The 20,789-nt window shown below is 40.4% G+C and overlaps 2 protein-coding genes and 1 pseudogene across 7 annotated transcripts in view; 1 reads left to right on the top strand and 2 right to left on the bottom strand.

The window, feature by feature from the left end:
• The window catches only part of Rhot1 (ras homolog family member T1), a 66,041-nt gene that overhangs the window by 3,744 nt on the left and 41,508 nt on the right, over nt 1-20,789 (top strand). For all 6 annotated transcript variants that reach the window (XM_040749270.1, XM_040749274.1, XM_040749273.1 and 3 more), the window contains exons 2-6: nt 11,551-11,609; nt 15,086-15,167; nt 16,420-16,463; nt 16,917-16,970; nt 18,132-18,184. In XM_040749270.1, the coding sequence (XP_040605204.1) occupies nt 11,551-11,609; nt 15,086-15,167; nt 16,420-16,463; nt 16,917-16,970; nt 18,132-18,184 (292 nt within the window). The remainder of the gene's footprint in view (nt 1-11,550; nt 11,610-15,085; nt 15,168-16,419; nt 16,464-16,916; nt 16,971-18,131; nt 18,185-20,789) is intronic.
• LOC121141423 (adrenodoxin, mitochondrial-like) lies at nt 6,816-7,434 on the bottom strand. The gene has a single exon (XM_040749276.1). The coding sequence runs from the start codon at nt 7,387-7,389 to the stop codon at nt 6,823-6,825; it is 567 nt and encodes a 188-aa protein (XP_040605210.1). The 5' UTR covers nt 7,390-7,434; the 3' UTR covers nt 6,816-6,822.
• On the bottom strand, nt 18,461-19,543 carry LOC106021666 (annotated as a pseudogene).

A 20,789-nucleotide genomic window follows, 5' to 3' on the forward strand; every position in this document is an offset into this window, starting at 1 on the left:
GCAAAGAAAAGTAAGTATCCGTCCTTTCCAGTATTGTGGATTTGAAGTCTATTCTTTTGTCACTCTGTTACTTTGTATTCCTGTCAGTGTCTGTCTCTGAACCAGGCAGTGGCAACTTCATTCATTGTTGCTCTGAAATGAATGGCTTCAATATTCTGCTGTGTCAGTCATCCTGCTGTATTGCTGAGGTGAAAAAGATAGTTTCTTGGCCCAATTATGATTCATCTAGGCATCATGCTGCTAACTACTTAGTGAAAAGATGAAGAAACTTAGGCTGTTTGTAAAATCTTAAGACATTTTGTTTCCAGAGAATGGCAAAGTATTTTAAATATCATCTATGCCATAGCTTAATTATTGTTTATCAAATACCATTCAGATCAGGTCAAAAGTGAATTACTACTATCATGAAACATATTCCTAAAAGCCTTTAAAAGTGCGCTCACAGCCAAATGGTGGTGGCACATACCTTTAATCCTAGCATTCAGGAGGCAGAGGCAGATGAATCTCTGTGAGTTTGAGGTCGGTCTGGTCTACAAAGTGAGTTCCAGGACAGCCAGGGTTACACAGAAAAACCCTGTCTCAAGAAACACACACACACACACACACACACACACACACACACACAGCAACAGCACTTGCCTAGCATGATTAAGACCTTGAGATATGAATTGTAATGTAAACATACGATATACAGGATGTCTGATATGAAACCTCTATGAAAGGATTGTTAGACTCCGTCCCTAAAGGGGTCAAGACCCACAGGTTGAGAACCACCAATCTAGGACACCCTGTGGTTAAGGATAATCTGTACAGTCTGGAGAATAATATACAATTGCCATATGTTGGGTTGTGAATGAGTAAGTTAGGTATATAGCAAGCCAAAGTAAAAAAATTAATAGTAACAGATAAATTGATAGGTGATAGATAGTAAAACATCCTCACATTGGATGCTTAGGACATTTAGTAGAAATTGACTAGGATGCTGGAGAGATGGCTGAATGGTTAAGAGCAGTTGCTCTTCCAGTGGACCTTGGTTCCATTCTCAGCACTGACATGGTGGCTTCCAACTGTCTGCAACTCCAGTTTCAGAGGATTCATTGCCTTCTTCTGACCATTGTGAACACCAAGCACATACATGGTGCACAGAAATATATGCAAGCAAGTATCCCTACACGTAAAAAAAAATAAATCTCTCAGAATTAAAATAAACATCTGATTGTGAAGCTCTAGTCATCTAGAGTTCAAGATAGAGGGAGTCCCAGGCAAAGTGCAGTCCCCCAGGGGTGAGACTTCCAAGTAAAATAACAAATAACAGCAGGAAGTTTGTCAACTTAAGGGCTTACAAATGTCCAGAAGAAACTGGCTGTAGTTCGTTATTGAGATTTCTTCATGAATGAGCATCCCATGACTGGCTGAACTTCTGGGTTCTGTTTCTTTTTTTTTTTTTTTCTTTTTTTTTTTTGTTTTTCGAGACAGGGTTTCTCTGCATTGTTTTGGAGGCTGTCCTGGAACTCGCTCTGTAGACCAGGCTGGCCTCAAGCTCACAGAGATCCGCCTCTGCGGATCCCGAGTGCTGGGATTAAAGGCATGCACCACCAACGCCTGGCTGGGTTCTGTTTCTTATGGGAAACACGTTTATATCCTTGGATAAGTGATAATAACCTCTGTTGGAAATGGTTAACCTTTTAGCTATTTTTTTTTTTTTTTGGTTTTACGAGACAGGGGTTCTCTGTATTGTTTTGGAGGCTGTTGGTCCAGCCCGGTCTCGAACTCACAGAGATTCGCCTGCCTCTGCCTCCCGAGTGCTGGGATTAAAGGCGTGAGCCACCACCGCCCGGCCCTTTTAGCTATTCTTGAGGGCACAATAACTTTACTCTTGGGCTGTTTTGCTGTTCCCCCTTCCACCTCTCAAAGTAAGCCTTGGTGGACATTGTGAGACAAACATGTTTGGGTCTGGAATGGGTGTGAGAAGCAACCCTGCTTCCAGAACCAGGTTCTCAATGAGCTCAAGCAAGACATGACAGCTTACCAATACATTATGCATTACAGGATGTTTGCACAAGGTAGTCTGTTCATGAAGACTATATTCTGTTTATAGAAAGACTTTAAATCACTCATACCTATGAATCAAAATCTACCCTTAAAGGTTAAGGAGATTGCTCAGATGGTAAAGTGCCTGTCACTGATGCATGGATACCCAGCACTTACATAAAAACGATGGGCATGGTGCTGGAGAAATGGCTCAGTGGTTAAGAGCACTGACTGCTCTGGCTGTTGGTGGCTCACACCTTTAATCCCAGCACTGGGGAGACAGAGGACAACCTGCTCTACAGACCGAGTTCCAGGACAACCTCCAAATCAATACAGAGAAACCCTGTCCCGAAAAAACAAAAAACAAAACAAACAAAAAGAGCACTGACTGCTCTTCAGAGGATCTGGATTTGGGTCCCAGCACCCATAAAGTGGCTCAAACCATCTGTAACTCTAGTTAGGGGATCTGCTACTCTGGTCTCCACTGGCACTGTTTACATGTGGTACACAGATGTACACATAGGCAAAATATCTATATACATAAAATAAATACATTTTTATTTTTATATTTTTTCAGTTTTTGGAGACAGGGTTTCTTTGTGTAATAGCACTAGCTGTCCTGGCACTCACCATGTAGACTAGGCTGGCCTTGAATTCAGAGGTTTGCTTGCCTCTGCCTCCGGAGTGCTGGGATTAAAGGCTTGCACCACCACTGCTGGCTAGGATGATTTTCTTGAATGATTCAGGCCAGCCAAGATAGCTTATGGGGCAAAGATGCTTGCTATCAACTCTTACAACCTGAGTTCAGTCCCTGGACCCACATGGTGGAAGGAGAGAACCAACTCCTGAAAGTTGTCTTCTGACCTTTCTTTACACATGCACACACAGCCCTGCTCTCTTCTTGTTTGCTCTCCTGGCACCAATGGCACTGTGTTGATCAGACTTGGAAAGAGGTAGCTTATAGGTGTGGATAACATTTGTCTTATAGGCCATCCCCTGCCTGTGGTCAGCGAACTCACTCTGTAGACCAGATTGACTTAGAACTCACAAGAGATTCACCTGCCTCTGCCTCAGAGTTGCTGGGGTTGAAGGTGTGCCACCTGCACCTGCACCATCACATTTGGCTAAACCACCATACCTTTAATTGTTCCTTGGCAGCAACATAGTTATTTCCTCCCTCTTTTCTTCCTGCCCTCCTTTCGTACAATGTATCACTTTGTAGCCCAGGTTTGTTTGAAATTATTTGTAGGCCATCCTTCTGCTTTAGCCTCCCATTTTGGGGAAGATTCTTGCTGGAATTATTTTTCCTAATGCTAAAAGTTATTAGTTAATAAGTATAATTTCATAGTCACCCTCCTCCCATTTTATTCTAATTACAGTTGTTTAGGAAGAACCAATGTTTTTTTGTTTGTTTGTTTGTGTTTTTTGGGTCAGGGTTTCTCTGTGTAGTCCTGGCTGCTCACTCTGTAGATCAGGCTGGCCTCGTGCTCACAGAGATTCACCTGCCTCTGCCTCCAGAGTGCTGCGATTAAAGGTGTGTGCCACTATGCCTGATGAACTAAGACTTCTTAATAAAGAAACATAAAATGAAAAGAACCTTTTCTTTTGCCATTTGAAGAAAAGGATGTTTGTTAGCAAGAAAAGTAGCCAATATGGCTGGAAGAGTAATTGGAATGGCAGAATGTTATTTCTCCTTCATAAATATTTGGAATTTTCTGTCATCTGGAACTACACATTCAAAAGACCTGATAAAAAGACAGAAATTTCAAACCCAGATAAACCTAGATAATTTGTTCTATATTATATTTTTCCAAGGATGACTTGTTTGAAAGCATGGAATCTCAGACAGGTGATGTGTTGTAATAAGTTGAATCAGAGGCCTCTGTCTTTAACAATAATTATGACTTTGCATTTTATAAGTCACTTGACTATTTCTCAGTCAAAGTAGAATAGAGAACATTAGATAGTTGGCTAACAAAAGATAATTTCTATCCTTTATATCAATATGTTAAATATTTACATAAAATAAACTTATATTTCAGTTTATATACGGTTATAACATTTTGTAATAATTGTCATATATTTTATATAATATTTATGCTATAATCTTTATAGTAAGTATAAATTTTAACTAGTACAATATTTTAGAGAAGAATTGAGTATTTCATTTCTTCATGGAAACGTTTCTGGAGCAGTTGAAAGAAAAAAAAGTTTTATTTATTTTTGAGACAGGGTCTCACTATATAGCTCTGGTTGACCTGGAACTCTTATGTAGACCAGGCTGTCCTTGAACTCAGAGATCCTCCTGCCTCTGCTTTCTAAGTACTGGGATTAAAATTGTGCCATCATGTTTGTCTCTAGGTGGATTTTTTTTTTTTTTGAGACAGGGTTTCTCTGTATTGTTTTGGAGCCTGTCCTGGAACTCGCTCTGTAGACCAGGCTGGTCTCGAACTCACAGAGATCCGACTGCCTCTGCCTCCCGAGTGCTAAGATTAAAGGCATGCCCCACCAACACCCGGCTAGATGGAATTTTTATGATGTAGTGAGTTAAATTGCGTCAGATTGTTTTCTGGATGAGGTAGGATATGAGCAAATAAATAAAATTACACTCTGAGAAGTGGTAACTGATACAAATGACTTTAACTGAGTTTGAGTTAGCCACACTCCTTGGGCCCAGTGTCTTGTGTGTCCATGTCTTCAAGCATCAGTAAAGTTGTTTAGTTATCTTCTTTACTCCTGTCAGTGTTAGAGGCCTCCCCTATTGAATATGTCTGGTCACAGATCTGTAGTTTAGTGGGAGCCTGCTACTATTCAGGCAGTCAGAACTGCCCTTTGGACTAATGAGCTGAATAGTGAAGAAATCTGAATTTCCTCATAATGCTGTTCTCTCTATTCTGAAACTCACAGGAGACCAGTGAGTCTGTGGCAAAAGAAGGCAGCCACACTAGGAAGAATAAGGTTCTAATGAGTTTGCCATTTTCTTGGTGCTAGGGATGCTGTAGTGAACAACAAATGGTCTGCTCTTGAGAATTTCTGCAAATTTTCTAGAAATGCATAGTAGCTGGTGAGAGAGATCCCATTTTTATTAAAGTTTAGGAAGTCCCTCAGGAGCCCACTGTTGATAATGTTAGATGGCTGTCTGGATCTTATGCAGATGCAGCATTCTTAAGAATGTACATTTCATTTCTTTTATAAAAAGATTTATTTATTTATTTTTCTTTCTTTTTTTTCTTCCTTTTTTTAAATTTAAGTTAGAAACAAGCTTACTTCACATGTCAATCCCAGCTCCCTCCCAAGATTTATTTATTATATATATAGTGTTCTGCCTGCATGTATGTCTACAGGCCAGAAGAGGACATTAGATCTCATTATAGATAGTTGTGAGCCACTATGTGGTTGCTGGGAATTGAACTCAGGACCTCTGGAAGAGCAGCCAGTGCTCTTAACCATCTCTCCAGCCTGTTATTTTTATTTTAAAAAATATTTTATTTTTATGGGCATTATTGTTTTGCCTGCATGTATGTCTGTGTAATGGTGCTGGATTCCTGGAACTGAAGATACAGACAGTTGTGAGCTGTCATATAGGTGCTGGGAATTGAACCTGGGTCCTATGGAAGAACAGCCAGTGCCCTGAGTCATCTCTCCAGCGCAAGAATATACATTTCTTGAGTGTGTAATCCAGTAATCCCAGAACACAGGAGGCAAGAGACAGAAGGATTGCTGCAAATTTGAGGTCATTCTGATCTATATGTCAAGTTCCAGGCCAGTCAGAATCCCCAAACCAAGCAAAAGAGTGCATGTGTCAACACTGATTTTTATTTCATTTATTTATCTATTTATCTTGTTTTTTTTCTTTTGTTGTTTTTTTTTTTTTTTTTGAGACAAGGTTTTTGTGTGTAGTCCCGGCTGTCCTAGAACTCCCTCTGTAGACCAGATCTCAAAGAGATCCGCCTGCCTCTGTCTTCCAAGTGCTGGGATTAAAGGCGTGCGCCACCACTGCCTGGCTGGAATTGACATTTATTGGTAGATAATGAAGGCAGAAAGTTGGAAACTAAGAAATGTTTAAATGAAAGAACCAGAATTAGACAAAAGGCAAGCAGAGAGAGAGAGAGAGAGAGAGAGAGAGAGAGAGACAGAGAGACAGAGAGACAGAGAGACAAAAAAAAAAAAACTGCAGGTGCCAGCAGTTCTAGCACTTAGGAGGTGGGAGAACTACTGGAGGACTGCCCAGGAGTTCCAGACTAAATTGGACAATGTAGTAAGTAGGTCTCCTCTAATACCAATGAGAAAAATTGAACAGAATTTTGATGCAAAATAAGAAGCAGAATTAGGGATTGCTGTTTATCCTGCTGTGTACAAACAGTGTTGACTTTATTGATCATTACTTTAAAGCCTGTTAGGATGTTTTTTTTTTTTTTTTTGAGACAGGGTTTCTCTGTATTGTTTTGGAGGCTGTCCTGGAACTCACCCTGTGGACCAGCCCGTCCTCGAACTCACAGAGATCCACCTGCCTCTGCCTCCCGAGTGCTGGGATTAAAGCCTGGCTAGGATGTAATTTTGTAAAAGGAGTACACTTGCCTAGCATTTGAGAGGCCCAGTGTTTTATCTCAACACACACAAACTCCATATGCACAAGAAGATATATACTTGTTGAAGACATAAAAGAAGGTATCTCATTTGTCAATATTTAAGATCAATTTCAGTTGATATCTGTAAATCTAGAACTTGCCAATTTTTACCACAAAAGTAACTTTATTTTTTTTTCATGAAAATATTTCCTTTTATTGTATCTTAGGAATTCTTGCTCATGTCAATAGACTGTCTGACATCTGCCACTGCCTCAGGCACACGAACAGTCATATTGTCCATAGCTTTGGTCAGACAGACTTGGCAGCCCAACCGTGACCTGTCTGTTAGTCCATAAGCCAGGTCAAGCATGTCATTCTCCTCATCAGTGATGGCATCTAGCTTCTCATATATATGATCCTCAAAGATAAGGTGACAGGTAGAGCAAGCCAAAGTTCCCTCACAAACACCAAAACCATCAATATCTAGATTATTTTCAACCACAACATCTAGCAGAGAGTCACCGATTTTTCCCTTGGTCGTTAGTGTTTCGCCATCACGGTTTTTGAAGTGGACTGTTATTTTATCTTCTGAGCTGCTCCACGCGCGTGCAGACACGCTCAGCGGCCGCCCCCGTCCCGCCTCTGCGAGCACGCCCGGACTCGGGGTCCACTGAGGGACCGCAGTTCCCGCGCGGAGCCCACAGACCAGCAGCCAGCGGCTGTCCAGGACACGGAAAGCGATGGAGGCACAGGCAGCGCGCAGGAGTCGGGCGCCCGGAGCGGCCGCCATAGCCCGGTCGGAAGGTTCTGGCGCCTGCGATGTCCTGCGCAGTCCAGAGGGTGTGAACCTCACGTCCGGGTTCGAATGGACTACAGTCCCGCGAGCACCCTCCCTGTCCTATAACCCGGGACCGCATCCCGCCCCGCCCCTCCAAAAGTAACTTTAAATTGTACTTATTTGGCAGTTTTTAGTAGCATAACTTTTATTTTAGAAAATATGGAAGGTCAGGTATGGTGACACATACACACCTTTAATCCCAAGAATGAGAAGTCAGAGTCAGGGTGATTTCTGAGCCCAAGGCCAACCTGGTCTACATAGTGAGTTCCAGGGCAGCCAGCGCTACATAGTGAGACCCTATCCCAAAATTTAATTAGTTAATTAATTCAAGTTTATTCTCAGTTATATATACATTGTGAGCTCTATATATACATTGTGAGCTCAAGGCTAGCCTAAGTTACATGAAACTCTGGCTCAAAACAAGCAATGCTTCCATTTTAAAAGAGACTAAAGCAACATGACAGCCAATTTTTTTTTTCATTTTCTGTAAAGGATAGTGGTGAATAAAGTCAATAGATTGGATAGTGGAACTTTATCTACATAGAAGAATGAACTTACCTTTAGGAAATGCACACTAAAATACAATTATTGGGGTTGGAGAGACGGTTCAGGGGTTAAGAGCACTGGCTACTCTTTCAGAGGTCCTGAGTTCAATTCCTAGCATCCACATGATGGCTCATGTATAATGGGATCTGATGCCCTCTTCTGCAGGCATGTATGCAGACAGAATACTTATAAACGCGCCCTGCCCTGACACGCGCGTCCCCCGGCCCCCCCCCCTCAGGAAGCAGAGGCAGTCAGATCTCTATGAGTTTGAGGCCAGCCTGGTCTACAGAGCGAGTTCCAGGACAGCCTCCAAAACAATACAGAGAAACCCTGTCTCGGGACACCAAAAAGATAAATAAATAAATGCCCCACCCAAAAAAGATGCAGTTATTCTCAAATAGTCCTGTGTCTGTGTCTGTTTCTAGCCTTTTTTTTTTTTTTTTTTTTTTTTTTTTTTGGTTTTTTCGAGACAAGGTTTCTCTGTGGCTTTGGAGGCTGTCCTGGAACTCGCTTGGTAGTCCAGGCTGGTCTCGAACTTACAGAGATCCGCCTGCCTCTGCCTCCCGAGTGCTGGGATTAAAGGCGTACGCCACCAATGCCCGGCTGCCATTTATTAGTTGGTAAGACTGTATGATGTTGTAGATACAGATACTGCTAGAGTAAGAGTGAGACAGATAAAGGATAATGCACACACAAATATTCTAAAAATGTTGTATGTTATGGGGGAATTTGGATTAAGGATAGACATAGCTTCAGCTTGGTGTTTTATGCCTGTAGTTTAAGCACTTGAAAAGCTGAGGTAGGTAGAATGCTGTGAGTTTGAAACTGCCTAGTTTACACTTTGAGTTCCTAGACTGTACAGTGAGGCCCTGTCTCAAGGTAGTTTGGGGGAAGCAAGCCTGTGAGATGGCTCAGTGATTAAAAGTACCTGCCATCAGTTTAAAGGCCTGAGTTCCATCCTTGGGACCCACATGGTAGAAATAGAGAAACAACTCTTACAAGTTACCCTCTGATCTTCATTCCCAGGCCTCAGCTCAGGAGTGCCCATACACAGATGCACAAAGACACAGATTTAAATAAATTTTGAAAAGAAATTAGATATAAACCTTTGTAGGCAATATAATTTCTGTAAGTCTGAACTTTTCTGGAATTAAGTTTGAAAAGGTAAACAAAACAAAAGTCCAGGTGGCACATGCCTTGAATCTTAGCCCTTGGGAGGCAGAGGAGTTCCAACCTGGCCTGGGCTACAGAGCAAGTTCGAGGACAGCCAGCATGGTTACATAGAGAAACCCTATCTCAAAAAACCAGAAAATCTGGGTTGGTGACACGTAGACTAGAAAGGCAGAGACAGGGCTGGAGAGATGGCTCAGTGATTAAGAGCACTGGCTGCTCTTCCAGAGGACCGGGGTTCAACTCCCAGGCCCCACATGGCAGCTCACAATTGTAACTCCAAAACCTGACACTCTCACACAGGCATACATACAGGCAAAACATCAAGGCACATAAAATAAAAATCAATTATTAAAAGAAGAAAGGCAGAAACAGGAGACCAATCTGGTCTTACATAGCAGGTTCCAGGGCAGCCAGGGCTACATAGAGAAATTTGTTTCAAAACACACATGTAAACTACACATATACACCCAAAACAAGCAGAGAGAGAGAGAGAGAAAGTTGAATTGAGTGGGTGTTACTCTAATTAGTCACCAACGAACCAGTGACTATTTTAATTAAATTGTACTATTGACTTGTGAATACTGCATGCTGACACTAGGTTACCATTTCTTTCTGTGTTCTTTTTTGGGGGGGGGGGTTCAGGGACAAGGTTTCTCTGTGGCTTTGGAGGCTGTCCTGGAACTCACTCTGTAGACCAGGCTGGCCTCGAACTCACACAGATCCGCCTGCCTCTGCCTCCGGAGTGCTGGGATTAAAGGCATGCGCCACCAATGCCCGGCTTCTTTCTGTATTCTTAGCAGCTTTTAAAATTGGCAAAAGGGAACTTGACCATCAGGAGACAAGCTATATTCTCTTGGGTCCACAGCTCATCTTTTAGTGAGATATTAAGGAAATCACTGTCTCTGAGTCACATGTTTCATGTCTGAAAACTGGAGAGCTGTATAAGCTAGTATTATTACTTAGGTTCTGGAAGTTTTGTGATGTTGACTCTAATTGGTTTTGGGCCATATGAAAAAGGCCCAAGCCATTTTTGACACAAGACAATCAAAAAGTTTGTAGAGGGGCTAGAGAGATGCCTCAGTAGTTAGGAGTGCTTCTTCCAGAGGACCCAGAATTATTTTTCAAGCACCCACATGGCAGCTCACAACCACTTGTTTTAGGAAATCCTATACTACCTTCTGAACTCTAAAGGTAGCCACACATGTCCATATACCCACACACATATATACATACATGTACACATATATACTTAAAATTGTCTATAGAAACTAGAGCTAGAAGCCACCTGTTAAACCATATAAATTTTTCCTCAACTTGCACAAATTCTCCATGCTGTTTGGACCAGTGCATTCTCCTGTGTGTTGAAGCCATTCATCATTTTCCAGGATCTGACTTGTGCTTTCAGTTCACTCTTTTTTTTTAGTCACTTAGGGAGGGACTGAGGTTGTTCTTAACTCATAAAAATTACCGTCTTTCATATTTGGACTTTTTTTTGAAATTGTACTTTGCCACTGTGGCAGAGACTAACAGGTGGGTGTCTGTTTTCCTCGGGGAGTTTGGACAGACTTGGTTGGTAAGAATTTAGTTTTGACTGTAGTAATAATATGATCAGAAAAGTTACTGCAATAGAGAAGTCAAATTTCAGGATAAAGATTGAGACTTTAACTTCCCTTTATTAAAAGCAATACTAGGACAGAAAATTTTGGTTTTTAACCTTGTTACCAACCCTTAGAATGCATAACAAAAAAGGAAGGAATGTACACATGTAGGAATATAGGCACTCTGATACCCTTCTGTTGGCGAGGATGTAAATTGATGTATTCTTTTGTGAACATAATTAACAATGTCAGGTAAATACAAAAGAGCCCATATGCTAACTTAAATTTTACTGCAAGGAATTCATGCTGAAGAATATGAATTACAACATTATTCATAAAGGTGAAAATTTAGAAATGATCTAAATGTTCATTTGGGAACATTAAGCAGTTTATATTATGGAATCGGTTCTAAGAAGGTAATGAAGTAAGGTGTTTTTTTTTTTCTCTTCATCTTATTCACCCGAGTTGGAGGCCATCAATGTAGAATCAACCATTTTTTTTTAAAAATAAAATTTTTTAAAAATTTAGGTTAGAAACAATCTTACCCTCAGTAAGGTGTTTTCTGTTTCTTCTTTCCTCAAACCTGACATTCTATTTCCTCAGTCTCCCCAAGTAGCTGGAATTACAGGCAAGTACTGATACACCTGAGCTGCAGGAGGCTTTTGTGATGCTGAGAAATGGGCTTATGATTGCCTTTTCCCTAAACAACTAATAAACTCCCTATGTGGTTACAGGATTTGAGTTCCTGTAGAACCAACATAGTTTATTAAAGTAATGATTTTTCTTCTTTTAACAGCTAGAGTTGGGAAGACATCACTGATTATGTCTCTGGTCAGTGAAGAATTTCCAGAAGAGGTAAATATTAAATTTGTTATGTAATATTTTTTCTTGTTTGTTTTAATAAAAAAAGTGATATGTCAATGCCCCCTTCAACAGTCAGGACTTTTTTTTGAGGGGGGAGGGTATGATTATTTTGTCTGCATGTGTGCCTGCCAGAAGAGGGCACGAGATCTCATTATGGATGGGTTGTGAGCCACCTGAACTCAAGACCTCAAGAGCAGCCAGTGTTCTTAACCTCTGAGCCATCTCTCTAGTCCCCAAAAGTCAGGACTTTTAAAAAATTATATTTGTGAGCACAGTGGTAATGGTGTACACCTTTAATCCTAGCACTTGGGAGGCAGAGGCAGGCAGATCTGTGTGAGTTCGAGATCGGCCTGGTCTACAAGAGCTAGTTCCAGGACAGTCTCCAAAGCTACACAGAGAAACCTGTCTGGAAAAACAAAAAGCAAAACAAACAAATAAAAAAACCCAAAAAACTGTATCACCTTAAGAAAGATCCTAAGTTCTCATTTTGTGCCTTTGAGTTTGTCATTAAAATTTTTTCTTTTGCAGTGTGTGTGTCTATACGCATACATGTATGCCACAGCATAGCATGGCTGGCTGTCAGAGGACAGCTTGTTAGGAGTCAGTTCTCTCCTTCTTCCACAGGAGTCCTAAGGATTGATTTTAGATTGTCAGTCTTGTTGACAAGTGACTGAGCTGCCTTCCAGCCAATGGCCTTGCCAGTTGTCATCTCTTTGTCTTGGTTGTTTTTTATTTTATTTTATTTTTATTATTATTTTTTTGAGACAGTGTTTCTCTGTGTAGCTTTGGAACCTGTCCTGTCACTCACTCTGTAGACCATGCTGGCCTCAAACTCACATCAATCCACCTACCTCTGCCTCCTAAATGCTGGGATTAAAGGTATGTGTCACCACTACCAGATAGTTCTTTCATTTTTAAAATTGATCTTCCTGCCTCCATTTCCCTGGTGCTGTGATTACATGTATGGACCACCATACTGGGCTACACTTATTTACATTTTGGTAATTCCAATGTGAGGATATGCTTTAAAGTTAGGGTATTGTTAAAGAAAACAGCATCAGAGCAATAACAACAAAATATTGGATTCTGTTGTTATTGTTTATTTTTGAGACACAGTCTGTATAGTACAGGTTGGCCTCAAACTTACTATATAGGCATGTCTGGTCTTGAACTTTTTTCTGATCCTTCCACCTGTGCCTCACAAATACTGAGATTACAGGCTTGGCTTATCTTTTGATTCTTCCAAAGTATTATTAATGTCAGAGTTTGAGGCTGGAGAGATAGCTCAGCACTTTAGAGCACTTGCTGTTCTTCCAGAGGACCTGAGTTCAATTCCCAGTACCTGTGTTAGGTGATTCGTAGCTGTAACTTTAGCTACTGGGCATCTACATTCTTCATGGCACTCCTCCTCCACCACCCTGCCCACACACACCTGGCATGTAAGTACGAGAGTGCCCATATACGCACGTGCGCACACATATACACACTTACACATATAAAAATACAATTAATGTTAGAGTTTGCATTTACCTTTTCTTTGCTCTTGTTTAGAAAGAAATAACTGTATAGTTTTATTGCTGAGCTAGGAATTTGATGTGTCATGTGGCAGTGTCTTTTTTTATCTTGATTCTTGTGGCTGGGATTGAATCCAGGCTCTTGTACATACCAAGCAAGAGCTTTACTGCTGAGCTATCGGTAGTGTTTTCAGTATTCATAATTCTATGACTGCTTATTTTCTTTGTTTCCCTTAGCATTAAAGAAGAATAAAATAATAATTCCTTAATTTGGAAAGAAATGGAGTATATTGTGGAATCACTAACATTATTTAAGAATTATTTAGGTTATAATATATAAAGTTCTCTGCAAAAGTTTAACCAAGGAGCTAGCAAGAGAGGAAAAAAGGTACCTACTGACAAGACTGACAACTGGATTTTAATTCCCAGGACCTTCATGGTGGAAATACAAAACTCCATTGTGTGTTATAATATCCATGCACACAAATAAATAAAGACTCATAGTGAATTCTAATCCATCTAGGACTGCATAGTGAGACCCTGTCTCAAGAAATAAATTTTAAATGTTTAACTTAAGTTAAAGTTGTTAAAAGGTATTCTTAAGTGTATGGACTTTTCCCCCCATAATTAAAAATCATGCAGTTGGGGCTGGAGAGAAGGCTCAGCAGTTAAGAACACTGGCTGCTATTCTACAGGAACTGGGTTTGATTCCCAGCACCTAGAGGGTGGCTCACAACTGTCTGTAACTCCAGTTCCAGGGGATCCAGTGCCTTTTTCTGGCCTCCAAGGATACCAGTTATGCACGTGGTTCACAGATACACATGCAAATAAAATCTATTCACGTAAAATAAATTAATTTAAAAAAAGGAGTAAACCACCACTCTTTGCAATTTTGCTAAAAATATGCATCTTTCTGAAATGTGGAGTTATTAAATACAAGATTAATGGAGCCAGTCAGTTATCTAGCCTAGACAAAATTAATATTTATTGGCTACCTTGAAGGTTGTCATCTTGTTTTGTGTCTTTGTGGGTTTTGCAAGGCTGAGGATTAAACCCAAGACAGCATGTGCTAGACAAGTTCACCACCACTGAGTGACACTCGTCAAGACTGCCTTGGATTAACATAGTTGCTTATTCATAAACTGTTTTAAATTCTCAACAAAATAGAATGAAAACCATACAGTTTTTTTAAAATCTAACATTTGAATACCAAATTAAGAATTGTTTTAGTTTGTGAAAAACTTGAGGTATCTTTATTATGGCCTCTGACTACAAAGGTAGAGTTTTTCCCCCTTTTTTCTAGGACTGGACATTTGCTAGGCAAGCACTTTGTTGTACTCTGCTGGAAACTTATTTTTTTCTTTGCTTTTTATTTTATTGCTAACATTTTTACTACATTTTAATTTGTTATTTCTGTGTGCATTTGTATCATAGTACACATTTGGAGGCAAGAGGACAATTTGTGGGAGTAGATTCTCTCTTTCCACCATGACGATTTCAGGGATCAAAAGTCTGATCACTCAGGTAGTCAGACTTAGTAGCAAGCTCCTTACCCACTGACCCATCTTACTGGTCCTTAAAAATGTTTTTATGGGGCTAGGGAGATGACTCAGTGGTTGAGAGTACTGACTGCCCTGGATTCAATTCCCAGCACCCACAGGGAAGCTCACAACTGTCTGTAACTGCAGTTCTAAGGGGGCTGACACCATCACACAGACATACATGCAGGCAAAACACCAATGTAAATAAAAGCAAATAAATTTTTTAAAATGTTTTTTATTGTAGTTTTATGTGATAAAGCACCCCAATAAAAGCATTTTTAAATGCAATGAATACCTCTAAGAGTAACTTTTGGAGATGGGCCTGATATAGATGAATCTACATGGTTTATTCGTAAGTTTGATGAATAATTTCTCCACATTTATTCTTTTTTATATTTGTTTTCAAATAAAGGTTCCTCCTCGGGCAGAAGAAATCACCATACCAGCTGATGTAACCCCTGAGAGAGTTCCAACACACATTGTCGATTACTCAGGTAATCAGCAGTCTCTTGTGGTGAGGCTCTGCTGTTAATTTAGTAGCCATGAAAATAGAACCTCACTGAGCTTTTAAAAATGTTCAGAGGTTCAGCATTTAAGATCACATACTCTTCCTGCCCCTCTCCCTCAGACAGGGTTTCTCTGTGTAGCCCTGACTTTCCTGGAACTCCCTCTGTAGACCAGCCTGGCCTTGAGCTCACAGAGACCTTTTGGCCTCCTGAGTGCTTTGATTAAAGATGTGTCACTACTACCTGGCTAGGTCATATACTACTCTTGCAAAGGACCTGAGTCCAGTCTCCAGCATGTACATCAGATGGCTCACAACCTCCTGTAACTTCAGCCTCAGGGTTATCCAGTGCCTCTGGTGACCACAGACACATACAGCATGTACATCCATATACTTGCAATCACACAAATATGTATATGCATATACACTTGCATGTATACCATATACACATATTCAAAACAGAGTGAGAAGGTTCTGAATTTTAAAATTTGTTGAAGGGCTGAGGAAGTAACTTATTTATATAGTGTTTTCCTAGCCCTGAATTATAATGGTTTTTTAAACTCTGTATGTGTTCTTAAATTTCTCAGCCTTTGATCCCAGTACTCAGGAGGCAGAGGCAGACGGATGTCTGTGAGTTTGAGGTCAGCCTGGTCTACAGAACAAGTTACAGAACAGCCAGGGCCACACAGTGAAACCCTATCTCGAAAAAGCAAACAAATAAAAGAGTAGAAAAGAAAATAAAAGCATTCCCAAAGATAGATTATCTGATTCCTTTTTTTTTATATAGATTTATTTGTTTATTATGTATACAGTATTCTGCCTGCATGTGTCCCTGCAGGCCAGAAGAGGCATCACTCTTATTTTGGTACTTTATCTGGTTCTCCAGTATGTCATTTTGAATATTAATTGACTTTTATTAGTCTGTGTCTGTAGGTATGTAAATGTTCATGCCTAGTGCCCATGGAGGTCAAAAGAGGGTATAGGTTCTCTTTAATCTGGAGTTATAGACAGTTACCAGCTGCTATATAGACGCTGGAAACCAAACCATGGTCCTCTGAAAGAGCAACAAGTGCTCCTAACTACACAACCATCTTTGTCAATTTTGTTAGGCGGATGTTACATTAGTTTTTTTGTTTTTTTTGTTTTTGTTTTTGTTTTAGTTTTGTTTTTTTCGGGGGGTTTGCTTGACTGTTAGTTATGAAATTTTAAAAATACACAACGTTGACTTTTATCATTTGTAGAAGCAGAACAGAGTGATGAACAACTTCATCAAGAAATATCACAGGTATTTGTAACAAAATCATTTTGTGTGTGTATGTATGTGTGTGTGTACATGAACAGTGATAATTCTATGAATCTATTTTTGTAGTTCTCTTACCAAGAATATGCTTTTTCTGAGGGGTAGTTGGGGATGGAGATAGTTTCTTGTAGCTCAGACTGGCATTGAATACCCAGTGTAGTTGAGACTTGTCTTGATCCCTCTGCCTCCACTTCTTGAGTGCTGTATAGGTGTGTGCTACCATGCTCCAGTTTACCAAGAATTTCTCCACTCTTTGTTGTCATCATTGGTATTTGAGTGTGTGTTTTTTGCTGTAGTTCTTTAGGGATACTTTCCTCTTATAGGCAAGTGTTTCTTCAAAAATTTCCCTGTTTGGCTCGAAAATCTTAGGTAGTTGACTATTAAATCCTGTTGTGTATATTTTACTTCAAAGTGCCACTAATTTAATTTTTCTTCTAGGCTAATGTCATCTGCATAGTTTATGCTGTTAACAACAAACATTCCATTGATAAGGTATATTTAAATTTTCTCTGTATTTAAATTGAATGTGATAATATTTATTTACTTACTTATTTTGAGGCAGGTTCTTTTATTTTTCCAGTCAGGGTTTCTTTTGTAGGAACTAGCTCCATAGATCAGACTAGCCTTGAACTCACAGAGCTCCACCTACCTCTGCTCCAGAGTGCTGGGAGTAAAGGTGTGCACTACCACCTCCCATCAAAGCAGGTTCTTTTTTGTTGCTGTTGTTGGTTTTTGTTTGTGTGTTTTCGAGACAGGGTTTCTCTGTGTAGCTTTGGAGCCTGTCCTGGAACTCCTTCCATAGACCAGGCTGACCTCGAAATCACAGAGAGCTGTTGAGGCAGATTCTTATTATGTAGCTTAGGGTAGTCTGGAATTGTTATATAGCTCAGGGTGGCGTTGAACTTGCAGTCCTTCTGTCTCAAGTTTTTTTCTTTTTGTTTTGTTTTGGTGTTTTTTCAAGACAAGGTCTCACTGTGTAAACCTGGCTGTCCTGGAACTTTCTCTATGGATCAGGCTGGCCTCAAACTCATAGAGATCCATCTGCCTCTGCCTTCCAAGTGATGGTATTAAAGACATGCACCACCACTGCTCCAGCTTTGTTTTTGTTTTTAAGGTAGGGTCTTGCTCTGTAGCTGAGGCTGGCCTAGAACTCATGATCTTCCTGCTTCAAGTATGTGTCACCAATGCCTAGTTTTAAGCAGAGATGTCTCAGAGGCTGCTCCTCTTCTGTAACTCCATTTCAGTTCTGGGGTTTGCTCTCTTCTGCCCTCTGGGCACCAAGCAAGCACATGTAGACGGAACACTCATAATCATAAAATATTAACAAGTATGCTTTTTCTTTTTTGTCTTGCCACCTTTTTTTTTTTTTAAGACAGAATCTCACTACAGCCCTGGCTGGCCTGGAACTCCATTTATAAACTAAGCTGGCCTCAGAAATCTCCCTGCCTGTCCATCCTGAGTGACCGATTTAGAAGTGTGCAGTTTTTATTTCTTTTCTTTTTTTTTTTTTTTTTTTTTTTTTGGTTGGTTGGTTGGTTTTTCGAGACATAATTTCTCTGGCTGTCCTAGAACTTGCTTTGTAGACCAGGCTAGTGTGCAGCTTTTCAAAAAAGATCTGCACCATGGCTCAACTCCTTCTTATTTTCATTTTAGGTAACAAGCCGATGGATTCCTCTCATAAATGAAAGAACAGACAAAGACAGCAGGTATTTTTTTCCTTCAAACTTTTTTTTTGAAAATTTCACACTTAGAGAAAAGATGTAAGAAGCAGTAACAAAACATATCTGTAAAGCCTTTACTTACATCCACTGGTTACTAATGTGTTCTACATTGTTTTTTCTTTCAAATATTTATTTATTTGTGTGTGTGTTTGTGTGTGCACAAGAGTGAAATATGCAAGATTTAGGGCTGAAGTGGTTAAGAGCACTTGTTGTTTCAAAGAACCTGGGTTTGGTTTGTATTTCCAGTACCTACGTAGAAACTCACAATCTCCTCAGGCACCAGGCACAAAAGTGGTACACAGGCATACATGCAGGCAAAACACTCACACATAAACTAATAAAAGATATATCTATGTGGGTGGTGGTGATACATACCTTTAACCCAGCACTCAGGAGGCAGAGGCAGGTGGATCTCAGTTTTTCTGCGTCAGTGAAATGGTTCTGTTACTAAAGGTGACAACCCCATTGACATGTGATCGATCCCTAGAATATACATGCACATGCATGCATGCACGCACATGTGCACACACAGAGACAGAGACAGACAGAGTGTAAGTAAATAAATTAAATTAAAAAATAAAAGCATTTTCCAGAAGTTGAGATAGCTTAGTTGGTAAAAGTTCTTGTTGCCAGGTTGACAATCTGAGTTTGATCCCCAGGATCCACATGCTAGAAAAAGAAAAATGAATCTACAAAGTTGTCCTCTGATCTCTACTTGGACATGGCATACTTGCACATACACACATAAACACAGAAGTGTGTAAAATTTTTTTAAAGAGCCTTTTTATTTCTTTTACTGTTTTCAATTTTTTTTCCTGTGAGTAAAAGCTCATAATTTTATTGTCTTCATGACAAAATCATTTTATCTGGGCTGTGATGGTGCACACCTTTAATCCCAGGACTCGGGAGGCAGAGGCAAGCAGATCTCTGTGAGTTTGAGGCCAGTCTGGTCTACAGAGAATGTTCTAGAACACCAGGGCTACAGAGTGAGACCTTGTCTTGAAACAAACAAAAGCCCTAAAATCATCTTAGACTGTATCACTTGGCTCTTTCTCTTCTTACTACCTCCCAGTTCATAGAGTCCACATCTCTGAATAGCCGGCACCCCCTTAGATCTGCAGTCAGGCTTAGCACACTCAAGTCTCACACAGTCTTTGTAACTTGAGCCTCTTTGTGGAAATTAAGCATAGTCTGCCCACCATAGCTGCTCCATGTCCTGTCATAGTTCTACTTTACCTGGACATACAAAGATTCCTTCCCTTTCTTATACTGTGTCAATTTATGAGGCTGGTGCTTGCCACATTTCTTCCAGAAAGTTTGGTGGCTCTTAGGAACAGTCACCATGTTTTTAAGAGTTATCAGCCAAGGGCTCCTTCCTTCCTTCCTTCCTTCCTTCCTTCCTTCCTTCCTTCCTTCCTTCCTTCCTTCCTTCCTTCCTTTTTTGTTTTTTAAGACAGGGTTTCTCCATATAGCCCTAGCTGTTATGGAATTCACTCTGTAGATCAGGCAGGCTTTGAACTCACAGAGATCCCCCTCCCTGCATTTGCCTCCCCATTGCTAGAATTAAAGGCATGTGCCACCACCTCCTGGCTCCAAGGCTGTTTCTTAATGAGAAAATTCACACATAAAAAAGAGAGAATAGCTGGGTGTGATGGCACATTTGTTTAATTCCAGCACTTGGGAGCCAGAGGCAGGCGGATCTCTATGAGTTTGAGGTCAGACTTGTTTACAGAATGAAGTCCAAGATAGCCAAGGCTACATAGAGAAACCCTGCCTTGAAAAAACAAAGAGAAGGGCGGGAGGAAGAGAGGGGAGAATGAGAGAGTAGTGTCACCCAGCTTCAACAGTTTATTCAGGACCAGTCTTGTTCATCTATCCCATTGGGGCCATTTTGAAGTAAACAGACATCATACCTAGTTGTAAATACTTCACTATGTATCTGAAAAGTAGCTGATCACATTCCCAGAACCCATATGATGGCTCAACAGTTAAGAGCACTGGCTGCTCTTGCGAAGATTTGGGTTTGGCGTTGATCACCCACATGGTGGCTTACAACTAACTATCTGTAAATCTAGTTGTAGGGAATCCAGTGCCGCCTTCTGAGTTCTGTGGGTGCCAGGCATGCACCTGGAGTACATACTTACATGCAGGCAAAGCACTCATGCATGTAAAAACTAAAACAAAACAAAAACTTAAGTGTTGAGTTCAGTAGTATCAGATATATTAAAACTAGTAATAATAAAGAAAAAACATTGATTAGATCAGATCTTGCCCCTGCTTATAACTCTTTATTGATTTCTCATTTATACTGGTGATACATCCTACATTCTTTATAATCTTAATGTGTCTGCCCTCTCATCCTCAGTGTAACCCATTTCTTACCCTTCCTTGTTCACCACTCTCTATTCTGGCATACGTTTCCTGTTCTCTGACCCCCTAAGATGTTCATGCTTCTCTTTTCCCCAGCCACCTCTCCTTGCCCTCCTTGTGGCAGATTCCATCTTGTCCCTCAATCCTTGGTTCTAAAGTCATTGTTCTGTTCTGTGCCTCCCTAGTGAGTTCCTTCATGACACTTGAGTTAGAAATTATT

Source organism: Mesocricetus auratus, unplaced genomic scaffold, assembly GCF_017639785.1.
Source record: "Mesocricetus auratus isolate SY011 unplaced genomic scaffold, BCM_Maur_2.0 Super-Scaffold_100007, whole genome shotgun sequence".
NCBI classification, from domain to species: Eukaryota; Metazoa; Chordata; class Mammalia; order Rodentia; family Cricetidae; genus Mesocricetus; species Mesocricetus auratus.